At 39.7% G+C, this 23,288-nt stretch overlaps 2 protein-coding genes and 1 long non-coding RNA gene across 16 annotated transcripts in view; all 3 read left to right on the forward strand.

The window, feature by feature from the left end:
- LOC113529863 (protocadherin alpha-C2) overlaps positions 1–3,582 on the forward strand; it is a 102,967-nt gene extending 99,385 nt beyond the window's left edge. For all 12 annotated transcript variants that reach the window (XM_053236880.1, XM_053236878.1, XM_053236871.1 and 9 more), the window contains exon 4: positions 481–3,582. In XM_053236880.1, the coding sequence (XP_053092855.1) occupies positions 481–785 (305 nt within the window). In that variant the 3' untranslated portion in view covers positions 786–3,582. The remainder of the gene's footprint in view (positions 1–480) is intronic.
- Positions 3,583–9,479: 5,897 nt separating this feature from the next.
- LOC113529600 (uncharacterized) lies at positions 9,480–13,616 on the forward strand. The gene is made up of 4 exons (XR_003403072.3): positions 9,480–9,794; positions 12,039–12,131; positions 12,217–12,276; positions 12,373–13,616. It is a non-coding gene; the product is annotated as an uncharacterized LOC113529600 (long non-coding RNA).
- A 345-nt stretch (positions 13,617–13,961) lies between these two features.
- LOC113529575 (protocadherin gamma-A11) overlaps positions 13,962–23,288 on the forward strand; it is a 101,792-nt gene continuing 92,465 nt past the window's right edge. Inside the window, exon 1 of one of the 3 annotated variants that reach the window (XM_053236853.1) lies at positions 13,962–16,507. In XM_053236853.1, coding sequence (XP_053092828.1) covers positions 14,081–16,507 — 2,427 coding nt within the window. In that variant the 5' untranslated portion in view covers positions 13,962–14,080. Of the gene's footprint in view, positions 16,508–16,528; positions 19,652–20,424; positions 23,211–23,288 lie in introns of those variants that run through there. The other 2 variants (XM_053236845.1, XM_053236856.1) reach the window with 2 other exon arrangements.

A 23,288-nucleotide genomic window follows, 5' to 3' on the forward strand; every position in this document is an offset into this window, starting at 1 on the left:
TTAGCTATTTAAACTACACAGTGACACACACACACATCCTTCCCTTCTCAAGAATTCTATAGCCACAGTTTATCTTTAAAAGAGGTTAAACTCAGTAAACTCAGTTGTATCTGAAGTGTGTGTATTTATGTGTGTGTTACTTTTTGCCTTCCTGTCAGTGTGTGTTTACCTCTGTTAAAATGTCAGCCTTTCTTCTCTGACCTTTCTGTCTTCCTGCTCTAATGGGTTGGACCTGACATGTAATCCTGTGCTGTTGGATCCTGATCCATTCTGTGCCTAGGCTGTCTAATACTGCATGCTTATCAGCACTTGTTGCAATACAAGACATTCTTTGAAATGTGTACAGAATGCGATGGTACAAAATGCTGTATTTATGACATGACAATGAATGTTTGTTTTACATTTATTGATAGCCATGTGGGTTTTCTAAACTGAAATGTCTACAACACTCACAATGTTTCTCTCTCTCTTTGTGGTTAGATAATGAGGGTGGCGAGGTGTCTCCTCCTGTTGGCGCTGGTGTGGACAGTAACAGTTGGCATTTTCGGTATGGTCCAGGCCCTGGAATGCCCCCCCAGCATCTGAAGCCAGGCGAGGTCCCACCTGAAGCTTTCATCATCCCTGGTTCTCCTGCCATCATCTCTATCAGACAGGGGCAGGACGGTGATGATAAGAGCGACTTCATCACTTTTGGCAAGAAAGAGGAGGCCAAGAAGAAGAAAAAGAAGAAGAAGGAAAAGGAAAAGAAAGACAAGAAGGAGAAAGGGAAAGATGATGATGACTAGAAATAGAAATGTTAAGTTTATATATATAAGACAGAGATCTCAACGGGGGTCATGACAGAACTGATTAATAAGGTTATGGGTGAGGAATATTAGATCATTTATGTTTATTTTCCACATTTTGAACTAAAACAAATATTTTATGTTGAGTCATGTTGTCTGACTCAACATGAAGTATCTAATTAAGATCTTTGATATTTCTCTGTCTCATGCTACAAAATTGGCCTTACATAACTCAGTTCACTTTGATGATATTATTGATTCATTTTCCTCCATGCTCACAGTGCCTGACCACCCAATTTTCTCAAAAGACAACAGTGAGAAATATGTAGATTCTGTTGACACCTCTGTCTTATTAATCATTGTGGTTTCAGTTTTCTGATCTCAGAAAGGAAGACAATGTCAGATTTAAGAAAGTTAAAAGCAGTACACCACTTCTGATTACCAAGAAACTTATCAAAAATATAAAAAAGAAAAAAGATTAACAAGTTCTGGGGATAAAAGGATAAGCTTTGAGATTGGAAGTGGGGTATGTGCTGGTGTAAATATGGTGCCAACAGAGAAGTTGTGTGCCATGTTGTAAAGTAAAACTGGTTTACTGTAAAGAGACAATGCTAAACTAATGCTTCGGCTTGCTCTACTCTATGTCTGTGTCTACGCTATGGAGAAGTATCTCAAATCAATAAGGAACATGTGGACACACTCACCCGACACTCAGCAGCAAAATAAAAAAGAAAGATAAAACAGTGGTGAATCGTAAAAAGCAAGCACATTATGTTTACCAGCACTCTCTCCCAGTCATTATAAGCGCATTACCTGAAAATCTAAAATTTAACACTTACGCACATGCTTGTACAGGGTCAAAGGTTAACACTCCAGTAATGATAGCTCCCCTTTCATTGTGCCTATTTTTGTTTTGTTTTGTTTTTGTTCAAAGATCCAGCTTTGCCTCAGAAATGTTAAGTATGTGATTTAGCACAGGGCAAAAATGGAAGAACTAATGTCTGGCAAAAGCTGAAAACGGAAAAGCAACAGAGACTGGGTGCATGTAGTGGTGACTGAGCTACATAAAGAACGATTACTGAATAAAGGAAACCTGTGGGTAGTGTTGCTTAGATGGGTAGCTGAAATAGTTGTACAATACATGTAAAAAAAAAAAAAAAAAAAACAGTGTTAGTGCTAATGTACAAAACATGCAACCATTCCCTGAAAACTTTCAGTGACCTGAAGCGTATGCTTTGAATGTTTGGTATCGCTGCCCTTGAGCTTGTTTTCTATTAAACCTTAAACTCTGACCTTTAACCCTATTTTGTGCCTGCTTTCTCATCTAATATGAGGATGTGGTGTATGGATTTTGTCCTGTACAAAATACCCTTGTCTTTCTGCTTGAAAGGCTAAGACATGTTCAGCTAACTTAGATAACAAATTAGGCTGATTCTTGAGTGTTGTTTTAGCAAAAAAAAAAAAAAATGTGTTTTTTAAGATCTGTTTTTATAAGCTTTAATTGATCTATATTGCATTTGTACAGAACATCTTTTGCTCTCTCTGACTCTTTCTACCCTGGCTTTATGCTCTGTTCTGTTTTGAATGTTGAATAGGCCAGCCCTAGTCATTGCACTGCACCCAGTACACTGAACATCACTCCTCTCTGTGTGTAAATGTGTGTCACCAGTGAACAGTGTAATGGCTGCTGGTCCTTGTATTTCACTGCTTGTATTTGTCAAGGGTAGAATGGAGAAAACAGAAGGGAGAGTCGAGGCATGGTCAGGGGGTGGAGTTTAACCAGAGCATGACATGATGTGAATTGGCCAAAGTACTGAATTGCCAGTTTTACCTATTTGAAATTCAGTTTTCCCTGTTGCTTTTGCTTTGGAAATTGGACTGAGAAGGTTACTGAATAATTGCAGTACAAAGTCTAGGAATAGATCGACTCCATCCCAGATGCCAATCTTTGCACTGAAAGCTTCTTGCTTCTGCTCCTTTGGATCCCTCCCCCCTGTCTGTTTACACTGTACAACCTCATGACTTAAACCAATGTCACAATGGCTCAGCTGTGACTGCTGCATGACCTAACCAGAACGAAACTCTTACTATATAGATATATATGAATATAGATATAGATTGCTATAATTTTGCTATTTTTGTTTATGATTTGTATCCATTACATGCACAGGAGATTTGCGTATGTACCGTCTCTGCCAAGCCTTTGCATAATGATATTTTCCCCATCCACTCAGAGTGTACATTTACCATGTTATTAAGCCTTCTACTTATTTGTAACTGCTTTATAGTGTGATGCCCTAAAGCTCCTGCTCAATCCTTACTGTTCTTTTGGTTTTGTTTTTGAGAAACTAAAGCGAAGAAAAAAAAACACATTTGTGTATGGCTTTGACATACTGATCTAACACTTTATTATTGTAACTAAATTACTATGTATGACAACACTATCTCTTTTCCTTCACCTTTCCCTTTGAAGGATAAAAAGCTTAATGAAAATGTCAAAAAAAAAACCTTATGTAAAATACAATATATGTAGTGTATGCTTGTACCTAGTGAGCATTCATACCATCATTATTTCTCAGTGTCTGGTAGTGGTCAGTAGGTGGTAAAGCACTGTCCAAATGGGCAGGGCTCATCTGTCGTATCTTTTGTACACCTGCTCATCAAACTGTGACAGTGAAGTAGTAAAATCCATTTCTCTCTTTCTCTTTTTTATTTCATTTTGATGAACAAGGTGGTACTGTGTTTTGTTTAATAAATCACCAAAAAATAAATAAAGTTTTCTTTCTTAATAATGTGACACATGATCAAAACCTCATCTCTTTCTGTGAAAAGACATACATCCAGTTGTTTTTAGGATTCTTACAGATCATCATGAAAAATGTTGACCACAAACTGTACAGAAACCAGAGACACTAAAAAAAATCATTGACAGGATTTAATATGCCTTTAGCTATTAACTAATTCTGCAACAGCTTCTGCAACCATGTAACTTTTGTATTCAAGCTGTAATTATCTTCTACAGTAATGAAGTTAGTAGTTTAATTTGATCATCATTTATTCTCATATAGGAGTTTATTGTTTTTATATTGCATATCCTTGGTCATAAACAGAAGTGGTAGCTCAGTGGTTAAGACGTTGGACTACTGATCAGAAGGTCATGAGTTCAATCCCCAGCACCGCCAAGCCACCACTGCTGGGCCCTTGAGCAAGGCCCTTAACCCTCAACTGCTCAGATGTATAAAAAATAAAAAAAAAATGAGATTAAATGTAAGTTGCTCTGGATAAGGGCGTCTGCCAAATGCCGTAAATGTAATCAAGTGCAAATTTCAATTTTCAACGATCAAATTGCAATTAATCTGAAACACAGACTTAGAATTTTATTAAAATCAAAAATAAAATTTGGCAAACATGATAGTTTAACTCAAATCTGTGTTAATCATTAAAACCACTTACAGCTACAAGATATCACAAGTTACATTTTTTGTTGTTGTTGATTTTACAATTCATATACTGTATATCAGCTTAGTTGAGTGTAGCAAACCCTCCAACATCATTAAAGAAAGACACTACAGGTAGAAACAACAATTTTGGTCAAGTTTTCCAGAATTTTGGACAAATTGCATCTAAAATTGAACAGAAATATGTTTATTTCACCATTTTTTCTCTGACCCATGACCACTGCATTATCTGAACCTTAAATAAACTTATGAACTTTTGCTCATCCCACTTGGCATAATCATGTCATGTTATACTGCAGATGTCTAAAAAGATTGTTTCTCACTTTATTTGTCAAGCAATCGATCTAAACAAAAGAAATGATTTTCCAACAATCTTTTCTCTTAAAGGCTTTCTCTTGAGAGTATTTTCAGAGAAAAATACATATTTTAATTCTAACAAAATATGCAAATGCAGGCATATTTATCAATGTTTGAGCTTTAATGCAGCAAATACTGCTAGCTAAATATTTTGCCATTTATAAAACTAGCTTGCTTGCAATAGTGTTAATAAACTATTGATAGCAATAACCATTAAGTGACAGTACAGAAATTTGCTGTATTTTTAAATAAAACATAATATAATATACCTCGGGACTCTGTAGGTTTCTTCTGGCCTCTCCAGTTTCCTCCCACTTCCAAAAATATGCCAAAAGGTGGATTGACTAAGCTAATTTGTCCTTATGTTCATCTGAATGTATGAATGTATCAACGTGTGTGTGCATAGTGCCCTGCGGTGGACTGCCATCCCATCCAAAGTATATTCTCATCCTCATACCCAGTGCTCCTGGGATAGGCTCAGGATCCACTGTGACCCTGACAAAGATAAAGCACTTACTGACAAGTGCCTGAGGGAGTAATATAATATCATTTTATGTTTATGTAACCATCATATGAATTAGCCATGATGTAACAAACATTGCATTTTTGTATGATGTGACTGTTTCAGTGGCAATTATAGAAAAGATTTAGATGTGTTAAATAAGGGAATATCATGAATTCTGCAGTACTGTGACCCTCCAAGACTGGAATGTCTGACACTCCTGCTTTAAGACACAAATATACATGTTCTTCAAAATATTAACTGTCATTCAGCAAAACATTTTGCATGTGCTACTTTGCTCTTGCACAAACACAGAAGCAGAAACTCAGTGCTAAACTGTCAGACCACTGCCTTGTGCCTTGATGCTTGAACATGGCATGATGTCCACAGCTGGTATGATCAGTATTAAACTTAATGCACCTGTAAGCTATGTTTCCAAACAAAGAGATTTCATCAATGGCAAATTTGCTTTATCCTGCCTTCTATCTTATTATTTATTGATCTTTTAATCCTTGTCTACCAAACCTGAGATCAGTTCTAGCATGCAGTCAGAGTAGCTCATTGCAGCAGCATGATAAATGTTTCTCTAAGGCTGCTCCCACCCTTTCTGTCTTAATAAAGGTAACTGTCTGTGTAACTGTCTGGTCTCTTGCATCCAACATCCATGGGTGTATGAGCACGTGTAAGTGTGAGAAGAGGAGGTTCAAGGGCTCATATGCTAATTCTGTATGTTAAAAAAAAATCTAACACCCAAATACCTTGTTGTGTGTGTGTGTGTGTGTGTGTGTGTGATCCAGGAGACAGTTTCTATGGTTACTACAAGGATAGAGCAGATCTCTATAGCAACAATCTCCTTGAGCTGCTCAACAGGAGTGGAAGTGAAAATGGGAGGAATGGGAGGGAAGCTGTCCTATAATGTCTGACAAATACTCAGAGCTTTGCTGAAATTCTCTCTCTCTCACACACGCACACACTCTCTCTCTCACTCTCTCTCTTACACACACACACACACACACACACACACACACAATTATATATTAACCCAAGTAACCAAAAAGGAAATCATGGACATTTTGTCCACATTAAAAGATAAACAGATACACACATGCTTCCTTAGCTTGCAGCTAATTATATCATTAGTTTGTCATCAATTGTAATAAATAGACCATTGTAAATCTCTGAAACCACACCTCTGTGCTTCATATGTAATCTGTCCTCCTTACAAGTGGCATAAAATAACCATAATCAAGTAATAGCCTGTCTGTTTAAATTGGCAACATGTTGCACATTTGTATTCATTTACGTTTTATATTAAACATGGTTATAAATATAAACTAAGCTTTGAAGTTAAATAACTGAGTATTTTAAATGTTGTAGAAATTTATAATGCAATGATCTTGTTCTCACAAAACTTTTATAAACTAGCACACATCACAATACTGTCCTGATTCTTTCCAGATAATACATTTATTCCAGAATAAATTGCCATTTTAGCTTGCCCTATAATAAAATAATGTGACTGCGGGCCTCTGCACCACACGCACAACCTGCTGCATGCTCCTCACACTACTGCTACTGTGGTGCTGAACGGACAGCGCCGTTTCAGCACTACTGTTACGGACTGCGGGAGAGCACATGGCCGCAGGGCAGAGCAGGGGAATGGAGCACGACTGGAGGTAGATAATCACCGCGGCTCCTCGCCCTCTCAGAGAAGACTGGAGAGGATAAAAGGGTGCCGCGACCACAGGAAGGTGAGTATGGAAGGTAAGCTTCTGTCTATGTACTGGTGCTGACGTGGTTTGGTCATTATTTTGTAGGTAGCGGCATACTTCCGCTGCGGTGCGCCATAGCCGAGGCCCTTCACACCCGTTACCCATGGAAGAGGCCTGGTCCTCCCACCGCCGCACCCTGCTATCGGTCCGCTCCACACCGCCGGGCCAGCAGTGACCACCAACACACTCTACCTTGACCCATCCCTCAGAGCTCTCTGCACCTGGAGCTGGCATCCTATGCCCCTCCTTCCCTTTTCTCTCTTGCTTAAGAAAATAAAATCTTCTTTAAACACAAGCTCTGCTTCTGTCTGTGTCTGTGTTTTGCCTGCCACTGTAGCATGTCACTACAACAGATGAACTGGATCTTATTCCTTATTTCCAAGCAAAAATAAATAACATTAGGTTAAAAGTTTCATTAAAGATTTAAAAAAGAACAGGCCTTCATGCCTTACTGCTGGACTTAAAATCAGCACAAACAAATTGCAGTAATACTGTCTAAAATCTTCCATACATAGTATATACACAGTATTACTTTTACAAAAAAATCTAATGTTTGTTGTTTATGGAACAAAAGTCTTGCAATTCCTCAAGGTCTTGAATTCAGCTCAGGATATGACACTTAGAGCTTTGCTTAAATGAATGAGTCCTGCAGAGTCTGGGTGAGTGCAGCACATTTTTGCTAGTTCTTGCTGAAGGGCACGCATAGCTATCCTACTTTTCAGTCCCAGTGACTCAGCACATGCTTCCCACTGAGGCAGCTGAGACATACTGATGGCAAAATTAATGGCTGCCATAAATCAGGAGTCATGTAGTCAAACTGTAATGTACCAGGTGCCACAACTGGAGTATATAACCCCAGGTTAGAGATGTTATGCAGACACACTTCAGTCAACATGGAGGACAAATAAAACACTGAAGTTGTGGGTCTATTTGAAGCCTAACCAACAGGGATGGTGGAAATCACCTGGACATCCTTTTGTGCATGTGCGTATGTATACCAAGACCTTCCAGTAAAGTCATGAAGTGACCATATGACATAGCATTTGCAACAAATACCACAGTCACACATAGTCAAGACATAACTCACTTTCATCTTCTCAACTTGTATACATGTCAGACCACATGTATACCATATGGAGCTCAATAGCTTGTGATTATGGTTGGAGCTACCTGTCTAACAAAGCTGGCAATACATTCCTAATGTCCTATCTTCTATTCAGCTGTGGTGAGAAGATTTTTTCTTACATTCTAACACCTTTTTCTGAAGAATGCTATAGAACTCTATGTCCCCCACTAGTACTGAACAGGTTTTATTCATTAGCACTGCTATATTTATTAACTTCACTCACCCCACTCTTTGCAAGCTAGCTCTGTCTGTTGATTGCTCAGTAGTGGCAGTGAGCTCTCATTCTTCCACTGGGGCCGGTTCTTTCTTGGCACCATCTACCTCCAGAAATTCATATTCCCAGCTATCTAGCCAACCAGTGGGACCAGTGGGTGCATATGTGCTGCTAGTGTGGTTGAGAGGGACTGTCTCACCATACTGCATGCTCACCCTGAGCCTACTAAGTTAACTGGACTCCGCTAACAAGCATACTGCAGCTAGAGTTGGGTTTCCTCTATTCGTCCCTTATTACTATACTGGGTCAGGTGCTCTGCTGGTGAATCTTACTGCAAGACACCTGTGCAGCCAATGTCTGAATGCTCTGGAAGCCAAAGACAGATATCCAGCTATGTGGTCAGTACCTCATCATCATAAAGAGGTAGTGTCTGGTTCTGGCATCCCCTTTTCTGTATTTGCATGTTTTCTGATTTTGCATTTGTTCTCTGATTTTGCGTGTGTTTCTGTATTGGCATGTATTTTCTGATTTTGCATAAAAATTATATAAAGAAAGAAAACGTTAAATTAATGAATGAACATGTTCGTGCATATATTTATAAGTGCAGATTAATTTAGAAATAAGTATATTTAAACAAACAAACAAACAAACAAACAAACAAATAAATAAATAAATGACAGGAATAATGTTCAAAATATTATGACCAGAGAGGCAGACGTTTGCTATTGGCACATAGACAGGCTAATAACCACAAACACTTCACATTCTAACAGGTTACGTGCTGTTTTCAATATATTATCTCTGTATAAAGGGATTACTATTATTAATAATTCTTTATTTTTTTCACATTTTAATTCATTTTATTTGGATAAACACGACCTGAGATATGATTATAAAAACATAAAAAGAGACTGTAGGCTACAATAATACACTATTACCACATAGTATCACATATCTTAATCATACAGAAGAGAATGGGACAAGAAATGGCAGTGATTACAGTATTTTTTTTTTTTTTTGCTAGATATGTGTTTTAAAGGATACAGAGCTAGATCATTCTGAAATGCTAAAAAAAAATAATAATAATGTTTCTTGTTTGTTTGCTGGGTTTTTAATAAATGTAGTGTTCGGCTAAAATCAATTATTCACGACGAGGGGGTGTCTTAGAAAAAAAAAGAAATAACATGAATGCCGGCGGTGCGTCCAACCAATCAGGACTAAGCTCTGGCGTCATCAAGATGACTCTTGTGCCTTCGTTGTTACCGGAGATTATCATGGCCTACGTCATCAAGGTGTGCAGGTGGTGAAAATTCAAATCGGACAAAAAAAATCTAATTCGTGTACTGTGGTAAGCCAGGCGAGTATTGAACTCCATAGCACTGTGTAAAGCTGAGCAAACCTTACTTTTAAGAGACTTTCCTCTGTTTGTTAGTAGACTAGACACTAGACAACTACAGAAAGAAAACGCGAAAAAAAAGAAAAGAAAAACACAGATGCAGTAAAGTGTTCAAAAACACGTTTTAGTTCCAAACCGGCTGCTGGTGTTTGTGATGATGGGGAGATGAGCGGTCAGAAAGCAGGTATTCAAGTGGCCTAGCATAGCTAAGCTAGCTAAATAAGGCTAGGAAAAGATAAATGTTCTTTTTATTTCAGCTGTTTATCGTTGGTTTGTCTCTCAGAAACTCTGCTTAAATGGAAAATGGCTGGTAAGAGATGACTAGCTACCCTAATTATCCCTACAGTCCTGTACATTTTAATGTTTTCACTGCTCTAACACACATGATTCAGTTAATCAGCTAACCAGCAGCCCTTCCTGGGCTGATATGTGTGTGTTAGAGCAGAGAAAACACTAAATTGTGCAGAACGGGTTACTCCAAGAGCAGGGTTATGAAACTGTGCTATAGTTAACAAGCTTAGTTCAGACTGTTTCCTCCGACACGTTGGTGGGTGCTTCTGAATTTTTGGTAGTGATGATGTTCATTGTTTTCTGAAATGGGAGCACCAGTGCAGTGCTTTTTCAAACTAATTATTGACGTATACAAAACGAGCTGAGTAATCTGTTTAGCTTTTAGCATGTTGTTTATTTGACTGCTGTTGCAGTGATACTGTGCAGTAGTAGCTTCCAGCCTATTGTGTAATAGCAGATGCATTTTGATTTGTTATTTTGGAATATAGGAGGCTATTTGAACACAATTTCTTGGGCTCGTTTTTGTTCACAGTCCGCCCCTGCCTACAGCTTTTTAAATACTAGTAAAACAATGACAATAATGATTGCATTGTAAATAAATAAAATGTATTGTTAATAATTTATACTCAATGCATAATATTTTGTTTTACAGAAAATAGCTGTATACATAACAAGATATAGATGACAATATATATATATATATATATATATATATATATATATATATATATATATATATATATATATATATATATATATATGACTTCCAGCTATCTCTTAGCCTTCATGCCATTATTTGAACTGTTATAATGGTAGCACTGAAAAGCCAAACTCTTTAAAAAAAAATATATATATATATATATATATATATATATATATATATATATATATATATATAAGTGTAGTTTAAATACCTATACTATATAATTATAGTTTAAATACCTCATGGTGTGTAAAAGCTTTCTGAGCATTTTACCAGATTAGCAACATTATTAGTACTTCTAAAATTTATATTTTCACTTAAATTTGTGTGATGTTTTGCTGAATTAGTGAGTGAAACATTTACAGTGGATTTAAAAAGTCTACACATCCCTGTTAAAATTGCAGGTTTTTGCAATGTAAAAAAGGAAACCAAGATAAATCATGTCAGATCTTTTTCCGCCTTTTAATGTGATATAGCAACCAGCAAAATTCAAGTGAGAAACAAATAGAAAAGTTGTAGTGTAAAAAATAAAAAAAAAATGACAATAACCTGGTTGCAAAAGTGTGCACACCCTTTTATAAAGGAGCCTGTGCTTGTGCACAGAATTAATGAATCACAATCACATATGGCAACATTAAAAGAACTGCAGAAATATCTGGCAAATGCTAGTCACTCCCTGCAAATGACAACAATCTCTCTTATTCTTCATAAGTCTGGGCTATGGGGTAGGGTGGCTAGACAGAAGCCCTTTCTCATAGAAAAAAATCAAGCAGAATGACAACCCGAAGCACAAATCCAGGTCAACAGAAGCTGAAATTGCCAAATCAATGTGCTAAGACTGAGTGCAGTATAAGCAAAATGTGCCATTTCTATTTGTTTTTTATTTGGATTTTGTTGGTTGCACATTATAGGTGTAAAAAGAAGTGAAATGATGTATTCACAAAATCATCACAAAACCCTTCAATTTAAACAGGGCTGTGTAGACTTTTTATATATACTGTAGGTGATTAGATTTGCCTTGATGTTGTATACACTGACTGCTGTGTGTAGTATTTACAACAAGAAGTACTAAATACTACTGTAGAAGAGGCATATTGTTTCCTGAAAGATATTTATGTTGAAAGTTCAACATAGACATTTCAAATGTTAATTAATCTGATCTGATCCCAAAAAAGAGCTACTGTAGCACAAATTGCTGAAAAAGTTAATCCTGGCTATGATAGAAAGGTGTCAGAACACACAGTGTATCACACACAGTGTATCACAGTGTATGGGGCTGTATAACCACAGAGCAGTTAGAGTGCCCATACCGGCCCCTATCCACCACCGAAAGCACCTACAGTGGGCATGAGAGCATCAGAACTGGGCGGTGAAGCAATGGAAGAAGGTGGCCTGGTCTAATGAATTACGTTTTCATTTACATCCCATGGCTAGGTGTGTGTGCTTCAGTTATGTGGGGAAGAGATGGATGCACCAGGATGCACTATGGGAAGAAGACAAGCTGGCGGAGGCAGTATGATGCTCTGGGTAATGTTATGCTGGGAAAGCTTGGGTTCTGGCATTCATGTGTATGTTACTTTGACATGTACCACCTACATAAATATTGTTGCAGACCGAGTACAGCCCTTCATGGCACCTGTATTCTCTAATGGCAGTGGCCTCTTTCAGCAAGGTAATGCGCTCTACCACACAGCAAAAATTGTTCAGGAATAGTTTGAGGAACCTGAGAAAGAGTTCAACGTGTTGACATAGCCTCCAAATTCCCCAGATCTCAGTCCAGTCGAGCATCTGTGGAATGTGCTGGACAAACAAGTCTGATGCATGGAGGCTCCACCTGGCAACTTACAGGACTTAAAGGATCTACTGCTAACATCTTGGTGCAAGATACCACAGCACACCTTCAGAGGTCTCGTCGGGTCAGAGCTGTTTTGGCGGCACAAGGGAAACCTACACAATATTAGGCAGGAGGTTTTAATGTTATGGCTGATCTGTGTGTGTGTGTGTGTGTGTGTAATATATATATATATATATAATCAATGCGCTAATTAGAAGAAGTTTTTATTTGTCACATATATATTACAGCACAGTAAAATTCCTTTCTTCGCATATCCCAGCTTGTTAGGAAGCTAGGGTCAGAGATGATATGGGGCCTAACAGTGGCAGCTTGGCAGTGCTGGGGTTTAAACCCCCTTCCTTCTGATCAGTAAGCCAGAGCCATAAACGTTGAGTCAGCACATGTGATCATTCTGATCATTAAAACGTTTACAAAGGAAAATAGTCAACTATTCAGTTGAATAGTTCAGTTAACTATTACCAGTTTGTGAAACTGGGGCAAAATGTATTCTGAGGCATACTTTTAAATGACTAAGCACTGTATTAACAGGCTTTCACTGAAGCAGAGTGAGGGATGTACTGGTTTACAGCAGCAGTTGAGCTCTGATTTGATTGTATAGTTACTCCCTCTAGTGGTGATTTTGTGAGTATATCTGAGTGTGTGTGTTCTCTGTAGTCTCTCCTTGCCCTGCAGCAATATGCTTTTATGTCTGTGGTTCTTAATCCAGCTTCTGTTAAATTATTAAGCTACAGATATCCTCCCCCCGACACACACGCACACACAGACTGAATAATACTGTACATACTCCCTGCACTGTATAGCCTGTGTGTCTAATATTTAGTGTGAATAAATACACACTTCACATAGCCTGGTTGCTTCTACTAAATTAAAGGCTTTTATAATAGTATTTGAAAAGATATTCCTGACTGCAACAGTGCCTTCAAGTAAGTGGGGTTTGCATTGAAAACTCATTTGAAACAAACTATTTACTTTATAGAGCAACAGCGATGATTTATAATCCCACTAACCGGTGGCACCCAGAAGAGGACGTTCCCAGGAAGCTTTTCCCTTGCCACTGTAGCTCCTGAATTGCTTATTGGAGATCTCAATATGCATCTACATCTTGATTTCTGTAACGCTGCTTTCTGACGATGTCTATTGTTTAAAGTAATGTGTAAACGATGTATATTATTTATCCAAATAAAATTGAATTAAGTTTGACTAAGTTAATGAGTCAAAATAAGTTAGGAAAAATAATGAACAATTAGGGTGTTTGTGGTTATACCTTTTCTAACGATTTGTTAGAACTCGTACAAAATCGCTACCACTCATTAGTATTTCTAGGAAGTTTGTGTGATATAATTTTGTGTGATATTTTGTGTCTAATTTCCACGCAGTTTAGGTGTAGTGCACCGCATGAGCTTTGAGTGGTGCTATTGCCTGCACAGAGTCTTTGCTTGTTGTTGCTTCTCAGATGTATTGTGCCATGAAGTGGGTGGAGACAGCTCGGGTAGTCTGAGCTTACAGTAAAGCTGAGTACACGCACAAGTCGTTCTCACTGTGAGTGCATTAAACACCGCTCACGTCAGATTTATGCTGTAACCTTTCAAAAATAATCGTTTCTCAAACGTTACTTGTGGATATGATGCGGGATGTGGAAGGAGAACGCGTCTTGGAGCTAGGTCAGTCTTGGTGTTTGCCACCAAGGTTCACCATTCTTCTTTTTTGTCTGATGGGCGCTGTGAATGGACAAATCCGTTATTCCATCCCAGAAGAGATGAAACCTGGCTTGTTTGTTGGAGATGTAGCGAAAGATCTGGGCTTGGATGTAAAGAGGTTGGTATCGGGCAGGGCGCGTCTGGTTATTGATGACAGCAGGCAGTACCTCGAGCTAAACCGTAACAATGGCAATTTGGTAGTGAAAGAAAGGATAGACAGAGAGGAGATATGTGGTCAGAAATCTCCGTGTAGCTTCGGGTTGGAGATTTTGCTCGAAAATCCTCTCGAGTTTTTTTCAATTACTATAGAAATCGAAGATATAAATGATCACGCTCCAGCGTTTTCCAAAAAAGAAATTAATCTTGAAACGAGTGAGTCAGCACCCATAGGTACTATTTTCTTGTTGGACGCAGCAGCTGATCCTGATGTTGGTTTGAATTCTCTTCAAAGCTACAGCTTAAAACCTACAGATAATTTTGCACTGAAGCAGCACAATCGAGCTGACGGAAGCAAGTACGCAGAAATGGTGCTGCAGAGTCCACTAGACCGAGAGAAACACAACGAGCATTTGTTAGTATTAACGGCTGTCGATGGTGGAAAGCCACCGCGGTCTGGAACCGTGAAAATAGTCATAAAAGTCCTCGACGCAAACGACAACCTGCCTGTGTTCACGGAACATTTGTATAAAGCGAGTGTGGCAGAGAATACAGCACCTGGCACGCTAATCATTAAACTCAGTGCCACCGACGAGGATGAAGGTCACAACGGAAATGTGACGTATTCCTTTACTAATATGGATGAAGCACACCAGGTTTTTACCGTAAATACGAGAAACGGTGAAGTAAGACTCTCTGGTAATCTGGACTATGAAGTGTTACAGCATTACGAAATTAATTTGCAGGCTAAAGATCACGGAGGTCTGGCAGGTACGAGTAAACTGGTTATAGATGTTTTAGATGTAAACGATAATCACCCTGTCATTACCTTGACATCCTTCTCGGGTAAAATCCAAGAAGGTTCTCCTCCGGGCACAGTTGTGGCCTTGATCAGTGTACAGGATTTAGACTCTGGTAAAAACGGGAAGGTGCATTTGAATGTTAACAAAAATGTACCATTTACAATAAAACCATCACCGCGGAAATATTATACTTTGGTCACCGATGGAGCTTTAGATAGAGAAAAAAATCCTTTTTTCAATTTGACGTTAACTGCCTCTGATGAGGGCACTCCGCCTTTGTCTAACCAGAAAACTGTTATACTAGAAATCACCGATATAAACGATAATGCACCCGCTTTTAGTAAAAATGAATATAGAACACAAATTGTAGAAAATAACTCTCCGGGCGTATCAGTCATCACTGTCCAAGCAGACGATGCTGATAAAGGACAAAACGCACGCATCGCTTACTGTCTCATAGACAGTGAGATTAGCGGCCAGGCTGTGTCGACATATTTCTCTATTAATGCAGACAGTGGGATACTTTACGCAGTCCGTTCGTTTGACTTCGAGCAGATTAAAGAGTTTAAAATACAGGTGCAAGCTCAGGATGGGGGGTCTCCGCCTCTCAGGAGCAATGCAACAATCTTCGTAAATGTTCAGGACCAGAATGACAACGCGCCTCAGATCCTGTATCCAGTACAAACTGGTGGCTCTGTGGTGGCTGAAATGGTGCCTCGTTCAGCAGAAATGGGCTATCTTGTGACTAAAGTGGTGGCTGTGGATGTGGATTCTGGCCAGAATGCCTGGCTCTCATATAAACTGCACAAAGCGACAGACAGGGCGCTGTTTGAAGTGGGCTTACAGAATGGAGAAATAAGAACTGTGCGCCAAGTCACTGATAAAGATGCTGTGAAACAGAAGCTCACTGTTGTAGTGGAGGACAACGGACAGCCCTCTCGTTCAGCTACAGTCAATGTTAACGTGGCGGTGGCGGACACTTTCCCTGAAGTGCTCTCCGAGTTCACTGACTTTACGCACGACAAGGAGTACAATTACAACCTGACATTTTATCTCATCCTGGCCTTGGCTGCAGTGTCATTTCTTTTCATCACTTGTTTAGTAGTCATAGTATCAGTTAAAATTTACAGATGGAGGCAATCTCGCATGTATTTTCAGTCCCATCTTCCAGTGATTCCATATTATCCACCACGTTACGCAGACTCCGTAGGCACTGGAACTCTCCAAGATGTATGTAATTATGAAATCTACAGAACCATTGATTCCCAAAAAAGTGATATTAAATACGTCGGACCAAACAGCCAGATTCTAGTGAGTGTTGACTCTGCTGGAACAGACACTCTTCCGAAGGATAGACTATACATGGACAGCACTAAAGGAAACAACACGGTGGTAAGTTAAATGTATTTGCAATATATCAATGCCACAACTTTACTGGTAACGCATAGTAGTATCTATGGTTCAATTATTGCTTGCACACCCACAGTCATGTCACCATGGACCTCTTTCTTTCTTTCTTTCTGTCTTTCTATCTGTCTTTCTTTCTGTCTCAGTCCAAATGAATCGTTAGTTATTGCTATGGAGGTGTCTATGGTGCTGTAGTCAGTTTGTGTGACTAGTACACTATATAGTGCAGTTGTGCAGACCTCATGTTTCCCGAAAGCATTGTTAAGAAAACAAGTTGAAATCACCTCAGCTGGTAGTGTCCAGTGTGAAACTTGCTCTACCATTATCGATCTTTACGCTACTGCTTGCGAAAAGGTCGAATATTTGTGTGATGCAGTCATTTTCGTGGACACTTCTGGCGGACACGTATGATGCATTATTTTTCTGGACGCCTTTCAACCTGTTTTTCAGAACATATTGACTGTTAATTACTGAGTTATACTCTGAGTGCCGCTGTTGCCCTGAGAATGTGCATTACTATAAATACTGCCCCTCATTACGTCACTACTCTTTCTTTGGGCCGGGTAGAGCGAGCAGCCTAATACAGGAGAAAGCAACAATAGTGGTCAGACAATCAACTCGGCTCTTATGAGTTTGTTCTTCAATAATTACGTAAACTGCGATTGTCACACTTCAGTATTTGTTGCCAGTTATATTTACGAACGCAGCAGACTGAGGGACAATATTACTATGGTTTGGAGAGTACAGCTGACGCTTCGACGGCTGCTCAGTCTGCTTTTGTGCGTTGTTTTTCAGCCTATAATTGATGCTCAAGTTCGATATTCGATACCGGAGGAAATGCAGCCAGGATCTCTGATTGGTGATTTATCAAAAGATCTCGGATTAAGTATTGGGAGAATAAAGTCTGGTCGAACACGTATTGTGACCGAGGAAATCAACGACTTGGTGCATTTCCAGCCAGACAAAGGCATTCTCTCGGTGAAAAAACGCATAGATCGGGAGGAGCTCTGTGGACAGGCGTCTCCGTGTAGCTTCAGTTTTGAGGTGGTTTTGGAAAACCCAATGGAATTATTTAGTGTTACTGTAGAAATACTAGATATTAACGACAATTCCCCCGCGTTCTCGACGAAAGAAATTATCTTAGATATAAGCGAATCTTCTGCAGTAGGAGCACAGTTTATTTTAGGCGGTGCAATTGATCCTGATGTAGGTATAAATACACTTCAAAGCTACAGTCTAAAGCCTACTTCGCATTTTAGCTTAAAGGAACAGACCCATTCTGATGGCAGTAAGTATGCAGAGATGGTGCTGAAGAGCCCGCTGGATAGAGAGCAGCAGGCGGAGGTGAAACTCACTCTGACCGCGGCTGATGGAGGCAGCCCTCCGCGTACCGGCACAGTGAGTATACGCGTCATTGTGCAAGATGCAAATGATAATGCGCCCATCTTCACACAAGCCGTCTATAAAGCTTCTGTGGTGGAAAACTCAGCGAGAGGCACTCTTGTTGCTAATATCCTTGCCACTGATGAAGACGAAGGAGTGTTTGGCCATGTAACGTATTACCTTGATCAGATATCACACGCTGCCCAAGTGTTTTCTCTTAATCCTAATAACGGAGAGATTCGAACTGAGGGCGAGATTGACTTTGAAAAGACTAAGCAATATCAGTTGAATGTAATCGCCAAAGACACAGGTTCCCTGTCTAATTCCTGTAAGGTCATTATTGAAGTGATTGATGTAAACGATAATATACCAGTTATAGCCTTGACCTCTTTTTCAAACAGTATTCCTGAGGACGCTCCACCAGAAACCACAGTAGCTATCATAAATGTAAAAGATGCAGATTCGGGGAAGAATGGGCTCATAAACTGCACCATTAGTCGATCAGTACCTTTCAAAATCAAGTCTTCTTTGGTGAACTATTATACTCTGGTTACAGATGGTATTTTAGACCGGGAAGCTATTTCTGAGTATAATGTAACCATAACAGCAGCTGATCAGGGCACTCCATCTTTATACAGCAAGAAAATCCTATTAGTTCGCGTCACTGACGTCAATGATAACAAACCTGTTTTTGATCAAAATGTTTATTCTGCATTTATCCCCGAAAACAATTCACCTGGCTTTTCTATTATTTCTGTTCATGCAAGTGATGCAGATTCTAATCAAAATGCCAGAATATCCTACTACCTCGAAGACATACAGCTAAACGGCGAACCATTATCTTATATTTTGTCTGTGAACGCTGAGACAGGGGTTGTGTACGCGTTGCGCTCATTTGACTACGAAAAAATCAAAACTTTGCAGTTTTACGTGAATGCGCAGGACGGAGGCACTCCAGCTCTCAGTAGCAGCGCACAAATCAAAATTCAGATTCAGGACCAGAATGACAACGCGCCTCAGATCCTGTATCCAGTACAAACTGGTGGCTCTGTGGTGGCTGAAATGGTGCCTCGTTCAGCAGAAGTGGGCTATCTTGTGACTAAAGTGGTGGCTGTGGATGTGGACTCTGGCCAGAATGCCTGGCTCTCATATAAACTGCACAAAGCGACAGACAGGGCGCTGTTTGAAGTGGGCTTACAGAATGGAGAAATAAGAACTGTGCGCCAAGTCACTGATAAAGATGCTGTGAAACAGAAGCTCACTGTTGTAGTGGAGGACAACGGACAGCCCTCTCGTTCAGCTACAGTCAATGTTAACGTGGCGGTGGCGGACACTTTCCCTGAAGTGCTCTCCGAGTTCACTGACTTTACGCACGACAAGGAATACAACGACAACCTGACATTTTATCTCGTCCTGGCCTTAGCTGCAGTGTCGTTTCTTTTCATCACCTGTTTAGTAGTCATAATATCAGTGAAAATCTACCGATGGCGACAATCTCGCATGTATTTACAGTCCCATCTCCCGGTTATTCCGTATTATCCACCCCTTTACGCTGACTCCGTAGGCACTGGAACTCATCAGCATTTGTACAATTATGAAATCTACAGGAACACTGATTCCAAGAAAGAGAAGTCTAAATTTGTCGGACCAGACAGCCAGAGTCTAATGAGCGTTTACTCTGCTGGAGCACACACTCTTCCAAAGGAGGGTCTGTACAGTGACGGCGCTGAAGTAAGCAACACCTTGGTGAGTTAAAAATTAGAGTATATTTAAAGTATGTCCATTATAATATATTTTGATCTGGTAGCGCAATACGTCTTAGTTTTTCAGCGTGCACTTTCTTAATGGGTCCGCTGGTTCTTTGGAGCTCTCCATGGTACTGATACGGTAGTGTATTTTTTTTTTTCCGTCACAGCAAGGGACGTTAATGTCAGCCGTAATGGCTTTACCTAGACATCTTACTTGCGTTAGTTGTTGTTCTGCTGTTTAGGTTTTTATGACTGCATGCTATATGATGAATTGTGTGTGTGTGTGTGTGTGTGTGTGCGTGTGTGTGTGTGGAGAGAGAGAGAGAGAGAGAGATTTAATTAGTTACAGCATGGTTGGTTGTGGGTTTTTTGTTTGTTTGTTTTTTGGCTATGAATTACATCTTGTTTAAACTTTGCTTTCCTAAGTACTTAGTATTACAGTGATGATACTCTGTTTTACTATATAATTACAGCATAAGTCACAGCGGTTTTACAATATTAATACAGTAAGGACTTGATACAGTATAATCTGCTGGGACTGTAAATATTTTCTCAGAAGACCACACAGACTGCTGTATGAATTTCAAAATACTTTTACAGAACTATATTGGTTTGAACAACAATATTTTCTTGTAGCAATTACAGAAATTCGTTACAGTGCAGTACATTTCGGTCCATGCTGTTGTTGATTTGAAATTACTTGATGTATCTGACACCGAGGAAAGAACTTCTTGTTATTGGCGTAGTGCATTCTGGATTTAGCAGTCCTTCACTTGTATTGGCAGTGCTGAATCTTAGTAAGTTGATGTTTATTTGTGATAACATAGAAAGCCTCAGAGTTTTCGTTATTGTATGGCAGATTTCTGAGGAGGTTCGCTTATTTTCTTTGCGGCCATATATTCTGCCTTTGGACTCTGAGTGCCGCTGTTGATCTAGGTTAGTTTTATCGTGATGTCAGTCTGTAAGCCACACCTATGGCTCTGTGTATCTCAGACTTTTTGTTTTTTGTGTGCAGAAGAGCAGTACTGAGCAGATGGAGATAGTCATAAGTCAAAATATAAAATCTCTACTCTAGGAGCATCCACAGGAAAATACTTTGGATTTTGTAGGTTGATTAAAATCTTTTCTATTTCTGGATTTGTAACATGGCTTTTCAGATATTTTTCATGACATCTGGATATTCTGGCACTGGGATGAACGCGTTTTTGTTCATCATTTTGTCCTGCTCTTTTGTTACTGGACAAATTCGTTACTCTATTCCAGAGGAAACGAAGAAAGGATCACTGATTGGTAACGTAGCTCAAGATCTGGGATTGGATTTAAAAAGGCTGCAAACGGGTCGAGCCCGCATCGTGACCGGAGAAAGCATGCAGTATGCAGAGCTAAAACCAGACAAAGGAACCCTAGTCGTGAAGGAGAGGATAGACAGAGAAGAGCTTTGTGGGGACATCACACCCTGCAGCTTCAGTTTCGAGATAATTCTAGACAATCCGATTGAATTGCATCGTGTTATTGTCGAGGTAATTGATGTGAATGACCACCCGCCGACATTTCAGAAGGAGCATTTAAAATTTGAAATCAGTGAATCTGCCCTTATAGGATCGCGCTTTGTTCTGGAAAGTGCAGATGATCCTGATGCAGAACAGAATACTCTACAGAGTTATTTTCTGACTCCAAACGAATATTTTGTTTTAAAGGAACATACGAATCCGGATGGCAGTAAATACGCAGAAATGGTGATGCAGAAAGCTTTGGACCGAGAGGAGCAGCCTAAACTCTCTCTAAAGCTGGTTGCTGTTGATGGTGGAAACCCACAGAGGTCTGGCACTGTTAATATAGACGTTACTGTGTTAGATGTAAATGATAACGCCCCCGTTTTTAATCAGACAGTTTACAGGGCTTCGGTGGTCGAGAACACCTCAAAGGGGACGTATATAACAACAGTTAACGCAACCGACGCTGACAGCGGATCAAATGGCGAGATTACCTTTTATTTTTCTAAACTTAAAGCAAATGTTGCAGACATTTTCAATATTGATGAAAATTCAGGAATTGTTTCTGTTATAGGCCAGGTGGACTATGAAAAAGACAAGAAATATGAAATTAGAGTCGAGGCCAAAGATCAGGGAGGCTTAACTGACTCCTGTAAGATAATAATCGAGGTAGTAGATGTGAATGATAACGCACCAGTAATTACCATCATGTCATTCAGCAGTTTTGTATCAGAGGACGCTCCTCCTGGAACTACAGTAGCAGTTATCAAAATTAAAGACTATGATTCAGATGTTAATGGACTAGTGACGTGTACAGTAAATAAAGGGATGCCTTTTGAAATACGTTCCTCAATAACAGACTATTATAATTTAGTCAGTGATGCCTATTTTGATCGTGAAACTGTCCCAGAATATAACATTACCCTAACAGCCACCGATTCCGGCTCGCCTCCTCTCTCAAGCTCTGCCACTTTACGTCTCACCATATCTGATGTCAATGATAATGCACCGTTGTTTGAAATGCAAACCTACTCTGTTTATGTTCCTGAGAATAACTCTCCTGGGTTGTCTCTTTTTACTGTAAGTGCCAGAGACTCGGACTGGCATCAGAATGCTAGAGTTTCCTATTTTCTAGTGGAGCAACACATCGGTGGAACGCCGGTATCCTCTTTAGTATCCATTAACGCGGAAACCGGGGTGTTACACGCAATGCACTCATTTGATTATGAACAAGTTAAACGCCTCACGTTCTACATTACAGCTCAAGATGGAGGTTCCCCTCCTTTGACTAGCAACGCTACAATTCATATTTTAATCCAAGACCAGAATGACAACGCGCCTCAGATCCTGTATCCAGTACAAACTGGTGGCTCTGTGGTGGCTGAAATGGTGCCTCGTTCAGCAGAAGTGGGCTATCTTGTGACTAAAGTGGTGGCTGTGGATGTGGACTCTGGCCAGAATGCCTGGCTCTCATATAAACTGCACAGAGCGACAGACAGGGCGCTGTTTGAAGTGGGCTTACAGAATGGAGAAATAAGAACTGTGCGCCAAGTCACTGATAAAGATGCTGTGAAACAGAAGCTCACTGTTGTAGTGGAGGACAACGGACAGCCCTCTCGTTCAGCTACAGTCAATGTTAACGTGGCGGTGGCGGACACTTTCCCTGAAGTGCTCTCCGAGTTCACTGACTTTACGCACGACAAGGAATACAACGACAACCTGACATTTTATCTCGTCCTGGCCTTGGCTGTAGTATCTTTTCTCTTTATTACGTGTTTGGTTGTTATAATTTCGGTTAAAATTTATCGATGGAGGCAATCACGTATATACTATCAATCCCACCTCCCCTTTATTCCGTATTATCCACCACGTTACGCAGGAACCGGGGATACAGGGACTATGCAGCACTTAAATAATTATGAGATATACAGAACTACTGACTCCAGAAGAAGTGACTGTAAATTCGTCAGGCCTTGTAGTCAGAGCGTATTGGTTGTGGATTCCAGCTCTACGGGAACGATCAGTAAAAGAACCATCCCGGACGTATCAGACTCCAATACAGAAGTAAGTACACAGGAATTTAAATGTTCGAAATGATCTGTTTATTACCTTAATTATTGTCATTCTATTGAATTGATTTTT

This window comes from Pangasianodon hypophthalmus, chromosome 9, assembly GCF_027358585.1.
Source record: "Pangasianodon hypophthalmus isolate fPanHyp1 chromosome 9, fPanHyp1.pri, whole genome shotgun sequence".
Classification (NCBI taxonomy): Eukaryota; Metazoa; Chordata; class Actinopteri; order Siluriformes; family Pangasiidae; genus Pangasianodon; species Pangasianodon hypophthalmus.